Raw genomic sequence first — 13266 nt, 5'->3', positions numbered from 1 at the left:
TGAAACAATGACAGGAGAAATAAACCCCAGTGAATTGCTAATAGCACACTCCATGATGAAAAAAATAGTTTGTGATTTGCCTATTGTGTTGCCGTCTGCCTTTTTGTTACAGATTTACTGCTTTTTTCCTTTGTGATGTGGAAATATGGCAGGGTACTGGAAATACAGTGCTCTTAAAGCCCACTAACAAAATTTTGTACACATAGCAAAGGCCAAGTTGCATAAAATAGGAACTGGATTATTTCATTTGCCAACAGCTATTTGCTGTGATGTTACAGTAGGTTTCTTGTCATTGAACGCAGGTCAGATTAGTGGCTATGCTAAAAATGTAACTGAAGACTACATTCATCTTATACAGTATGTTTTCTGTGTCTGTAGAGATACGAAGTGCGGAAGATAACAGCCATTGACCAGGATCTTGGACGACCAAGAGGCATCGGCTACACCATCATCTCAGGTCTGAGTCACATAATCAATCTGACATCCACAGCATAGAGAGAGGAATCGATCACTTCTTATCATAATCCCACAGCAATAATAGCCAAATCTCATCAAGCACAACAGTCAATAACAGCAGAGAGCTGTGTCTCAGTACTAGAGAGTAGAATTGCCCGTAAGCAGTTATTAATCACTGTTTGGTGCAGTTGTGAGGAAGTCAGCCTTCATTTAGTATTATCATTCACATGTTGGCCCATGCCATCAAAACAGGATTATGATTTGTCAGCATGACAAATTTTACCTTTGGCAGAAAAAAGTGAGCTCATGATTTTCCGTTATTGCCTACTTGTGGTGTTACAATTGTTTTATTACACATCACAGAAGCAGTTTGGGTAAAATGTGCTTAGATATAATATCTGTGCTAATGAACACCATATTGGGCCTCCTCCAAAAAAAAAAAAAAAAAAAAACTTAATTTGTGTTAGTGTTATTATACCTGAGACTTTTACTTTGAAGCTACAATTTGCATGCTGTTGATAAGGCTGTAGCTGTGATCCTACTTTAATACTCCTGAACTTTCTTACCTCTGCCAAGGATGTGATGTTTGTGCCTGCCAGATACTCAGTCTGTCTGCCTGCCAGGAGGATATCTTTAAAACTCATTAACAGTTTTCCATAAAACTTGGTGGACAGATTAACCTTGGGACAATGAGCTGAGACAGATCTTGGTGTTGATCCAGGGCTGCAATTGTCACTATTAGACAGGTATCTTGTTATTTACTTAGTCTTTTCTGCGTAATGCCAAAAAAAAAAACATGACAAATGAAAGTTTTCCATGTTGACGACACGTATGTAGATGGATTTCCAGCTGGACTTTATGGTTTTAATTGCCTATTTGGTGAATAATCCTTTCACTCAGGAAAATATAATAATTTGGCTATTGTGTACATTCTGTTCTGTTGGTATTTGATATTTACTGTATATGAATGATGTGTGTCACCATCCAGTATCATGGTATTATAGTTATCAAAGTAAGGAGTAATAGTAAGTAAGAGTCCCCAGGAAACAATAATATTTCATTTTTATGGCTGCTATACATCTTTCTTAGAAATAACTTATCAAATAATTGCAACGTCTGGAAAAATATCTAATTTTCAAATCTGGGTAATTGCATTGAGTAATGTGTTACACATATGTCTTCACAAGAATTTACCAATCTAATCCAAATCTCTTCTGCCTGTTGGTTGGGTTAGGAAGTTTCTGTGAGGTGTAGCACACCTTTTGTTTACCTCTGATGGTAAACCCTATATTGCTATTAAGACAAAAGACATTTGATCCTATAGTCGGTGCACATTTTATTAAAGCTTTACTACCCCTGTAGGGTGTTTATTTTCACCACAATCAGCATTTTGACCCCGAAGAACGAACAATCCCTCAAAGATCCTTCAGGACTGACCTGTGTGTTGAAAAGTAACATCTGCTGTGAGGATTACACCTGTGCGGACTGTACTGTACACAGCCCTCGTCTTGGCCAAAATGGCCAGGATGGAAGGATATCGCTGCATCCAGTAATTCCAGTTAGCTGAGTAGAGCTGGCACTACTTGACATTTCTGGCACACCATGAGAATTTTAGTTGAAGAATTTCTTTGTTTTTCCATCTGCTGAATCACTGTAGTTTGACCCCATGCATGCATGTAATCATGTGCAGGGGAATGTATTATTTCTGAGCATGTGTGCATGTGATTCCAGGTACACTCAGGACACAGAATCCACAGCCTAGACCACCTCTTCATGGAGCTCACCATAAACACTCTCCTCCTATTCTGTGTGCACACCTACTCAGTCTTACTTACCATCTGCTGCCACATGTTGTATTGCTGTGTGTTGTGTTTGTTGTAAAGTTGAAGGGCTGAGTTAAGCTCTAGAGGAGAAGAGCATTAAAAAGACATTAATTAGGTGGTGCGATGTATTCCCAGTCGTTGCAAAATCAAGAGTTATAGCAACGCAGTAAGCCCTTATGGAGATGGAGCCTGTTGGCTTGATAAAATCATTATACGTCTGATAGATAATGGAAGTTGAAGGGTGATGCAGTGCCAGGAGATAACGGGATGATAAAGTTGTGTTTTTTTCTGTGTTTGTGTGTGCTTGTACATGTGTACTTGCACAGTCTCTGTCTACCCAGGCTCATGTGTTCAGCTGCAGTCAGGTTAGTGTGAGGGTGTTCTTGTTTGCAGACTTAAGTGCGTCTCTGTACGACACCTCTCCTGCCTTCCTGCTTCTTGCCCCGAGTGTCCTCAGAGATCGCGGCTCAGTCCTGTGGGACTCGTCTCATTAGTTCAGTAATTAAGATAAACGAGGTTTTAATTGCAGCTGTGATTTATGCTAATGATTGTGGGATTCAAGATGAGGATTTCCTCTCCCTCCTCCAATCAGAGGGCAGATTTGGGATTTGGTGTGTATAAGAGATAGCATTACAACAGTGTTCTGCTTCCAATGTTGCAGTTGTGGTTTGTTATGATTGTGGACGTTGAGGGGGGCAGATCTGGTGGTAAATTCCTGGTCCACATGGTGTGATTTATCCTTTGTTAGACATCTGACCTACTCGTCTCATTATATATCAAAAACACTAATCATGGCCTACTACTGACCCGAGCTTTCTGTAAGCTTATGTTGTTTGTTTTATTTTTATTTTAACCTTTATTTATTCAGACTACAGGTACTGACAATCTACCTCAGTTTTTCATGATTGCACTGTTACGTTCAGCTGGGAGCTGCCCAGTGCAACCACAGTCTGACCTACTGGTCAATACGCAGCTCCACTGGAGCAGGAAGCATTAAGGGCCTTGCTCAAGGGGCACTGCAGTGTGGGCACTGTAGAGGCGCCGCTCTGTCACTTGTTCCTCAGATGGCATTCTGCCCGGGGATTAAACCAACAACTCCGGTCACACGCTCACTTCTCTAACCTCTCAAAATGTCTTTTGCTGCTAAGATCGTGTTTTCTCACCTCAAATACTCCAACCACGACAAGTTCTCTTACTATTAGTAAAATAAAGATTTCATTACATATTCTTAGTGTTGCCCTACACTACAAGATGATAATACTCTTAATTACAGATACCATAATTTCTCCCTATTTCTTATGTGAAAACTGCCACATGCATATGTTTAATTCTGTAGACTGCTGGACTGAAACTAAACATTTGTGTTCAATTTAATTTCTGCAAGCCTTTTTTTGTGGGGGTGGCACCTGTACAGAGTCACTGATAAATCATTATTGACCAGATAAAAGTTATGGAGATGCTCTGGCAATAACTGTAATTACCTGATTCTCCCTCAGTCTAATTTGGCCAGAGACAACATTTATATACAGTTGCTCTAAATGTGCATTAAAGTTCTGTTTAAAAAATTTATTTGTTCGAGTCTCATGTTGGTAATTGGCCCATTACGAGATGCAGGGAGGCTAGACAAAGAATTTGCCAGGTGTACAGGTTCTCTTTTTTGAAGTTAATTGGTATCTCCTAGTGTCTGATTGGCTGCACAGGTAATCAGCAGTGGATAGAGCAGAGATAGATGGAAAACAAGAGGAGAAGTGGTTCTTGAGGCACCCCTGCTCTAGTCACTACTGGGAATGTGAAAATAATTTTCCCCTAACAGTTCTTGTTAAATCAGCATGATCTCCATCTTGACTCCAACTGTTAAATGTTTTAGAACAATAGAGTCTGAAAAATCTTTACTAGCTAACCCAAACAAAACCATAAAGAAAAATTTAGAGCTCCTATGATAATATGCTCATCAGCTGTAAAGGATTCTCTCTTACTGGGAATTAATCTTGTCCAGGTGTTGTGTAGCTAAGCGTTTGTGTAAAAGTTTGTGTAACCACTGTGCAAAAGTAAGAACAAGTAGCAGCAGAAGAAAAGTCAGCCTAATGTCTCACAGATTGAAAGGACATCCCACAAGCTTTTCATATCAGCCTCTTGTTTATCTCTGTGTCACACACAAACCCAGCTTTATCCCATCATAAACCATTTTCCACCTCTACTCTTTTCTTTCCTCTTCTTTCCTCCTTGTGTTGTTTCTGTGTTGTAAAACTGCAGCAAATAATTGACAGCACTGGATTTTAATTTGGAGCAGCCCAAGCAGAAAATTTGATTAAATTGATAAAAGATAGCTTAATTTTCCTATTTCCAAACTATCTACATTACAGATTCGAAGTTTGTTCGAGGTTGTAGCGTGAAACCACATATTGCACTGGCACAGACATGCGTACCCGCAGACATCTACCGACTTACATGACCTTTGTCTGGAGCAGCATGCATGCACCCTGTCTGCCACTGCTAGACAGACAACACTATCCAGTGCAATGAGTCCAAGGGGGACAACTGTCTTCCATCCGCCTCCCAGAATACGGGAACGACAGATATGGGCGCACCATTTCCCGCCTGGGCAGACTGATAAGTAGTAAAGGCGATTATTTCCCCTCGTCTGGCTTTCCACATGTATCTCTGTCCTTCAGTACTGTTACATCCCGATGCTCTGATTCCATGCTGCTACTGCTTAACTCATATCAGCAGGCATGCTGTAATATGAACAAGGCTAATACCTGTTATTCTATGGGGAGTTCTTATTGTGACTGCCACGTTGCTGGGATTTCTCTGGGTTTTCAATTAGATGCTCCAAGGCTCTCTGCAGCCCACTGCCATGTAATCTCTTCAACAAGGCAGATAGTCTGTAGGACACTGATCACAACACAATTCAAACTTGATTTGAGTCTAGCAGTAGTGTTGATAATCAAATCCAGAACTCTCTGGCTTTGATATAGGTCTCGTAGAGTGGTATTGCCTTATTTGATCTTTTATATTCACTTTATATTGTATTCCTGCTTTCTTATACTGTCGATGCTTTTCTGCTTACTCTCTGCTTACATTCTTTGCTGATATTTGTGTTTTTTCTGCTAGAATGCATGAACGGCGACTACTATATAAATCAGTGGAATCCCAATTTATGATTACTACACAAGAATGGCCTACAAACACCACAGGTCTTGTTTCCTGTCACTATACTGATCCACAGTGAATGGGATTAGTTAGTTACAGTAGCAGCAAGATGCCCTCCAAGACATTGTGAAAGAAGAATCAGAAGTGATTTTATTGATTTAGTGAACATGCTCAGCTCCTTGAAAACTGAGGTATTTAATGGTCAGAAGAAGAGTTGAGAGTTTCAGTAGATTGCTGGTGCTGAATGTATCATCTGTAGTCAGTGTGATTTGACACATTTGATAGAATGGAGTTCTGTCTGTTGCATTAGATATGCAAGACTGACATTAAAGTATGTCCCTTGTTAATAGGACTTTAGACTCACTCTGGCAGTTCTTAGAGTAAGTAAATATTTACATACAATTAAAGCTATTGCCGAACTCAATTCCACAGTTATTAGGACCAAAACTCCGGTGAGAAATTTTGGCATCTTAATTGATTCAGATCTGAGCTTCAGCAGCCACATGAAGGCCATAGCAAAAGCATTTTATCAAGTCAAGCACACACCAAGAAAATCATGCCTTCATCTCTGGAAGGGTGGACTACTATAAAAGTCTTTTTTCTGGTCTTCCCAAAAAGATTATTAAAAAACGTTATTGGTGACCTACAGAACAGATTTCAAAGTGCTAATGCTAGTTTAAAAATCACTTAATCATATAGTGTCAAAATAATCTGGGACCTCCTTAAAAATATAACTCCAGCCACTTTCAAATTTGAATTAAAAAAGTTAATCTGCAAAATTTCTTCTGTTAGCTCATGCCCCACTGTTGCAATGATTCAAAATCAGGTAGTTTATAATGTATACGTTAAAAAGAAAATACAACAATTTGCAAAATAAGAAAAGGCATTCTGCTCTTGATCTCATTGGTTTATGTCCTCTTCAAGAAAACTGTTTTTAAAAAATTCTACATGCCTAATGTAAATATTTCATGCTTTACAATGCATTTAGAAGTTCACTGCAGCCTCATACTGCTATTGGTTAAGATCATTTTTTCCTCGTTAATCTACACTCAGTGCCACATAATGACAAAGCCAAAACAGAATTTAAGGAATGTCTGTAAATTTATTAAAAAGGAAAAACTAAATATCACATTTACTTAATTATTCAGTCCCTCTGCAACAACATGTAAAAATTAGCTCAGGTATGTCCTGTTTCTCTTGATCTTTGCTGAGATGTTTCTACACTTTGATTGGAGTCCACCTATGGTAAATGAAATCGATTGGGCATGATTTGGAAAGGCACACACCTCTCTATAGAAGGCCTCACTGCTGGCAATGCATATCAAGGAGCAACGGGCAATCATGGGAGAAGGACCTTAATAAAAGAGGAGCAACCAAGAACCCGATGGTCACTCAGACTGAGCTCCAGAGATCCTGTGTGGAGATGGAACAAAGTTCCAGAAAGTCAACCATCACTGCAGCCTCCACCGATCTGGGCTTTATGTCAGAGTGACTAGACAGAAACCTCTCCTCGGTGCAAAACATATGAAGGCTGCTTGGCTAGGCTGCTATGAGGAACAAGATTCTCTGGTCTGATAAAACCAAAATTTTTTGTTTGGCCTCAATTCTGAAAGTTATGTCTGGAGGAAACCAGGCACCTCTCACCTGCTGCTCAATACCATCCCAACATGATGGGATGAAGCATGGTGGTGGCAGCATCATGCTGTGGGACTGTTTTTTGTGCAGCAGGAACTGGGAGACTGGTCATGGTAGAGAGAAAGCTAAGTGGAGCAAAGTACACAGATATCCTGAATGACAACCTGTTCCCCAGGTCTCACCTTAGACTTCCAACATCACAACTACCCTAAGCACACAGCCAAGACAACACAGGAGTGGCTTAGGAACAACTCTGTGAATGTCCTATAGTGGTCCAGCCAGAGCCCTGACTTGAACCCTGTGGAACATCTCTGGAGAGACCTGAAAATGGCTGTCCATCGGTCCCCATCCAACCTGACTAAGCCTGAAAGGATTTGCAAAGAAGAATGGCAAAAAATCCTCCAATCCAGGTGTGCAAAGCTTGTTGTGTCATACCCAAAAAGACTGAAAAAGGTGGTACTGAGTGTAGATGAGAGGGGGGGAAATTGAAACAGGCTCCAACATAACAAAATTGAAAAAAGTGAAGGGGGTCTGAATACTTTCTGAATGCACTGGATCAGTTGGTAAGACGAGGATGTTTGCCTTTTTTCGTTTATCTATGGGATAAAATGGTTGCTGCTTGCTTTGAGAAATGTTTCCTTAGCTACCCAGATCTGAACAAGCACATTTCCAGATGTCAGAACCAATTTCCTCTGCTGCTGTCTTCTAGCCAGCTGTTGTTTTATAGAGTGTGCAAAAGCAGATTTTGTATCGTCTGGCAAACTGCAAAAAAAATATCAGATAGGAGGGTAAATCCCAATTACTGCAGTCTACTCTTGGAGTATCAGACATTGTCACACACACTGTATGCTCTCTCTCTCTCTCTTACCTCTCTCTTTCTCACACACACACAAACACACACACACACACACAGAGAGTTCATGCTTTATTGAAAAGAGAAAATATGAGCTGACAGATTAAAGCCAGTAATATCTCTGAGTTTGATTATTTTATAGACCTGAAGATTGAAAATCAGTACTTTTTGCCTGCGACCAGTTTGAGAATCAGTTTAGTCTTGTTTAAAGTGGTAGATCACTATAGGAAGCACCCTCTGGAAGCCCCACTCACCCCATATCTGTGACTTCATCACAGACATTCCCTGCTGTTTCCATTGAGAGCCAATGCACTTTGTGCTGTTCAGGTCATAGAGAACCAAGTTTCTCTTCCATGCTTGAAATTTATTCCTCACTTCCTACTAATACCCCACATCAAGAGTTGCATAACTCCATTCTTACAGTAAAATTGTTGTCAACATCAATCTCACTGGATGTCAGTATCAGTGTTTAAAAAAGTGTCAAAGCTGAATTTAATTGAACATTGCCTGCTGGAAAATCAGGTGGGATACTGTTCACCATTATGGTCATAAATGGGCAAAAATGGACTTGCTCTGCAAAATGATGCACTGTCCATCAAAGTGATGCTCCATGCTGATTTTGACCGGAACTCTAGTTGCAGCAGGAAGAGCTGCTGGTTAAAGCTGAGGCAAGGGGATTTCCTACATAGCATGGAAGTATATCTAACCAGTATACACAGCTGTGTGATACCTGGGCAAAAATGGAAGTTGCTTTCATCTGTCATCCATTTTCTTTATATATTTGTCCTTGAACCGTTTTGAAGAAAAACTTTTGATGAAACTAGTTCATTGAGTATTCATGAAATGCAGCTTGTCTGCCAATGGCGAGACACCCACAGGGCCATTATCACTCCGCATCACACACACAAAAACACATACAAATGCACTGGTAGCTGTCATAGACTGAGGGGTGTGTGTCAATGCACAGATGCACGTGCACAGGCGAGTCAGTGTTATGTGAGAAGCTTTTCATTTAGGTTTAGAAGTGAGAATAGTTTGAAGACAATAACTAAAACCTCATCATCAACATGATTTGCCTGTAGGCGTAATCCTTAAAAGTGACACTAATTAGTGTACATTTAGCAAAGTACACAGAATCTTAGCCGCAAGACTCTGAACACTGGCGGCATGCCACATCACATTACTAGAATGTGGCAGCGCCCCCATGATGTTGTCACAAACTAGAGAAAACAGTTGTCACTAGCTTAGTCATGGCCATTACACTTAGAGGACTCCTGCTTCAGCTGTCCTCAAAAGCTCATGGCTCTGACAAAGTAATCGTCATCTACTTGCCATACGCCCAATTGAGGTCATCAGATCAAATGCCTTGTTTCTCCTGTACTGTTTTGTAATCCCTACATAATATCAGCATGCATGTTTTCCACTCAGTACACTGTCTGTACTGTTTTGCTCTTTGCAAGTGGAGGAGAGAAATTAAAAGATGAAACTATTCTCAGCAAATGAGCCTTCACTTTAAATGTGTTTGTCAATAGATAATATGAAATCCGCAACCATGTTTTTCCTTATGGGTTGGTAATACAGAGATTATTCAAAGTGGCAAATTATTTGGATCACTTTTATCTTGTAATTGTAGTACTTCCTATTTAAGCTATTGCACACACGCTGAATTTGCACCGTGTGGTGTGTGTGCGTCTGCGTGTGTGTGTGTGTGTGTGTGTGTGTGCGTGCATACATGCGTGTGTACACACATGCTTGCTTGCAGGCATTTATTTGTGTGTGTGAGTGCTTTTGAGTATGCGCCCCACACTAGACAAAATCATGGCATGGTTTCTCATTTTCCAGTCCAGTACTGTCGGTAATGTGAGAGCATGGCTAATCCCCTGGAGTCTCACATCATAGAATCAAACTCTGCCAGTTAGCAACCCATGCACTCTAAGGCACACTCACAAAATCCACATAAGAGTTCTGAATTGAAATACCTATATATCCATGCGTACATGAAATACTAAACATCACCACCAAATAGGAAAATTAAATGCAAATAGAAAGTCTGTATTTATTTTTGCTGAATTTATAGTGCAATTTTCACCTCCTGGGGGTCTAATCACAGTGCGCTAGCAGATCGCTGGAGAACACTTTCTATCAGCAATTAGAATATGATTATATTCTCTCTCTCAGTGGGATCCATGAGTTACTGTGTAATTTCAGTCTGTCTCTCTGGTCAAGCTTGACACACAGCAGAGTTAAGGTGGAAGGTCGTTCAGTGGAACCTGAAGCAGTGAGTCAAAGCTCTGTACATACAGAGAGTAGCAGTCTCCTGCTACCATGTGCATCTACAGTACGCCCAGCACTTGTGTGATTTTGCAGGTGTGTGTATTTGCATCTACACACCAGGTGTTGACCAGTCATCTGGGTACGTAGCGGCTGTTGGAGTAGACTGGTGTACCAGTCAGGGCGGTGAAGCTGACAAACCAATTTAGAGGCATGGTGCCCACACTGAGTTGGCCTGGGTCCCTAATGCATGTTATTCCCCACTGCCCACAATTGTTAATAACCTCATGCTTGCGTCTCCCATCAGGTAAAGCGATGAATGTTGTGTCAGCTGATTTTAACTGGTGCACAACTCAAATTAAGCTTTTTTTCATCCAGGTTTACTCCTATAATCATGCACTAACAAGCAACTTGGCTCATGTAGTTGCTCTAGGATTATTACATTTAATTAGTGATCTTCTTTTTGTAAATGAACATTTTATTGGTTATTGGTGCTCTGTTTTATTAGTTTCTTATCTGGAGTGTTTTCACTTCTACCCAAATTCCTGACACTCTTATCCAAAAAAAAAAAAAAAAAATGAGAGCATCAGTAATTTAAGCCCAAACAACATATGCTCACATTCAAGTAACATCACCTTTTTCACGTGTCCCATAACCATGACGTAGCACTAATTTGAACCTTTTTGATCTTTCCCTAGCCTGAAACCTTGCTTTTGTGTCTAAATCAAGCTGTGAGTTGTAGTGGTTTGAGATGACACAATGTAATCCTTGTGCCACAGGTAGTTTTAATATAATCAGCATGTGTTTATTATTTTAAATGAATCTTTACAATGTTTTGAGACCTTGAGTAATGAAGGAATCATACTATATTCCCAGACTCAGTTCTCTTAAGTCCCACCAATAAGTGGATTATGTAAATTAGATATAATCACCAGCAGCTTTTGTTCCTTTAAACCTGCTCTCTCTTTCAACCCTGGCTAATTGCCTGAGGGCTCTGCTCTCTCTGCTGGCCTGGCTTCTCTTTTCCACACCCCCTCTGTGCTCTTTGTTCTGTAGCTTCTTTCCTCTCCATTGCAGGCTAGGTACAGGTCAATAACAGGCCAGCGAGCGGGGAATGGGGAACACAGGCGTGGGTTAATCTGTTGACCCTAGTTGTTGTGTACTACAGACTTACCATCTGAAGGTGTTTCTCCAGAGTCTAGACCTCAGCTATTACTATGAACCACCTGAAAGCGACTTATTCTTAATCCCTCAAAGTGTATCTCAAGGTTTGTAGTCTACCCCTTTTAGAAAAAACTAAAGTCAAAATGCATGTGTGAACTTGGGAGGTAGTTTGAGTTTAATTGTTTAAATATTGTCAGAATCACTAAAAACTGCCTGAAAAACTTTTATATTGACATTTTTATATTATATAGTCACTCTTTATCAGCCTATATCCATCCCTCCATCGGTTATCTACAAGTACGTATTCCTAGGGTCATGGAGCTCTGCTGGCACATACACAGCCTATATCATGAAGAGAAATTGATTGGATGTGCATATCAAATATTCTGTGAATGACAAGAGTGAACCAAAGGCACAAAACTACACATATTGACTAGCAATCAGGAGTGATGTTAATTCCAGTGGTAGACTATGGGTCACATTTAAAAGCCTTAGCTTCTAATGTGTGTTCTCAATATTAAGTTTTTGTTTTTTATTTTAAAAACACACAAAAATCTGTCTCTTGTAAAAAGAAAAAAAAAATTAAATTAAATAAAAATTCAGCCACTGCTTTCAGGTTTTACTGTCTACCAAACATTAAGTGGCAGATGGAAGAGTTGCTGTGCTGCCAGTCTGTGAAAACTCTGTTTTAAGAAGGCCTACGTCAATTAGCTCCATGTAGACTTGACTGTTGCAGCCCTCTTTCAGTCTTATAACATTCACATTTACAAACTGCTGCTATTTAGAGGTTGCATGGAATCCTGTTCACGCATCATGCTACACATGTGGCATAGACAACACAGAATGAAACCGTGACGATATTCAGTGTTTTTGAATAATAAATGATTCATTTGAGTTTAGCAAGGGAATGTGTGGATAGAATGGGGGGGGTCACTGAGCAATGCAACTGAGAGGAAGAGAAACATTAATAGCAGAGAGGTGATAATGTATTTGCGTTTGTTGTCTCCATCTGCTGGGTGTAATTAGCAGGCAACAGCCACAAGATGCTTGAGAGAGACACAAAGAGGAGGGTGTCAAAGAACAGTGGAAGAAAGGTGGGAAAGTTAACAAGGAGGACGATAATTCGAAAAGGAGAAGAGGGAATAAGAAAATTTTAGAAGAGGACTCAAGTGGGTCTCAACCTAATATTTTAACCTGCTTAATTGAAGTGAATAGAGAATACCAGGCACAGTTGAATTTGTTAATGAGAACAGTGCACACTTCATAATTCGAAATGGTGCTCTTTGAAAGAGCTCATAGACGATAACAAAGTTAATACAATTCATCCACACTTGAGCTTATAGGCAGTCAGTCTCGTATGCACTCGTATTGTCTTGAGTTTTAAACAATTGGCTGCAATTTCAGAATCTTGCTTGAGACTGTTCTCTATCTTTGGTGCAGTGATTAATAATATCGCCTCACAGCAATAAGGTTTTCTGATTGATGCTTGGACCTTTCTGTGACATGTTTGCGTGTTCTCTTCCTGCCTGTGAGGCTTTCCAGTTTCCTCCCACAGTCTAGAGACATGATGCTGACTCTAAATAGTGTGTGAAGTTGTCTGTCTGCATGTGCCAGCCCTGTGATTTACTGCCAACCTGCCCAGGATATGTACCCTGTGTCTTGTCATCTATCCATTCATTGCCTTACGCACCTTAGTCCAATTCAGAGTTGCAGTCATCTGGGATTAGTTTGACCTAATTTGATGAAAAAATTTTAAATCCTCATGAAAGGAGTTCAATTTGCAAATTCTTGAAGCCTTGGAATGACAGGAATTGACTATTATTATTCTTATTAATAATTCTGTTTAATGTCTTGTAAAAAAAAAAGTGCGTAAAAAATGTTTAAATGTTTAAAATCCTCATTATATAATAT

The 13266-nt window shown here is 40.0% G+C and overlaps 1 protein-coding gene across 1 annotated transcript in view; it reads left to right on the top strand.

Moving 5' to 3' along the window:
- cdh23 (cadherin-related 23) overlaps positions 1 to 13266 on the top strand; it is a 138119-nt gene that overhangs the window by 52978 nt on the left and 71875 nt on the right. Inside the window, exon 8 of the mRNA XM_026310064.1 lies at positions 379 to 457. Coding sequence (XP_026165849.1) covers positions 379 to 457 — 79 coding nt within the window. The remainder of the gene's footprint in view (positions 1 to 378; positions 458 to 13266) is intronic.

Source organism: Mastacembelus armatus, chromosome 15 (assembly GCF_900324485.2).
Source record: "Mastacembelus armatus chromosome 15, fMasArm1.2, whole genome shotgun sequence".
Classification (NCBI taxonomy): Eukaryota; Metazoa; Chordata; class Actinopteri; order Synbranchiformes; family Mastacembelidae; genus Mastacembelus; species Mastacembelus armatus.
This window is presented reverse-complemented; position numbering and strand designations above follow the sequence as displayed.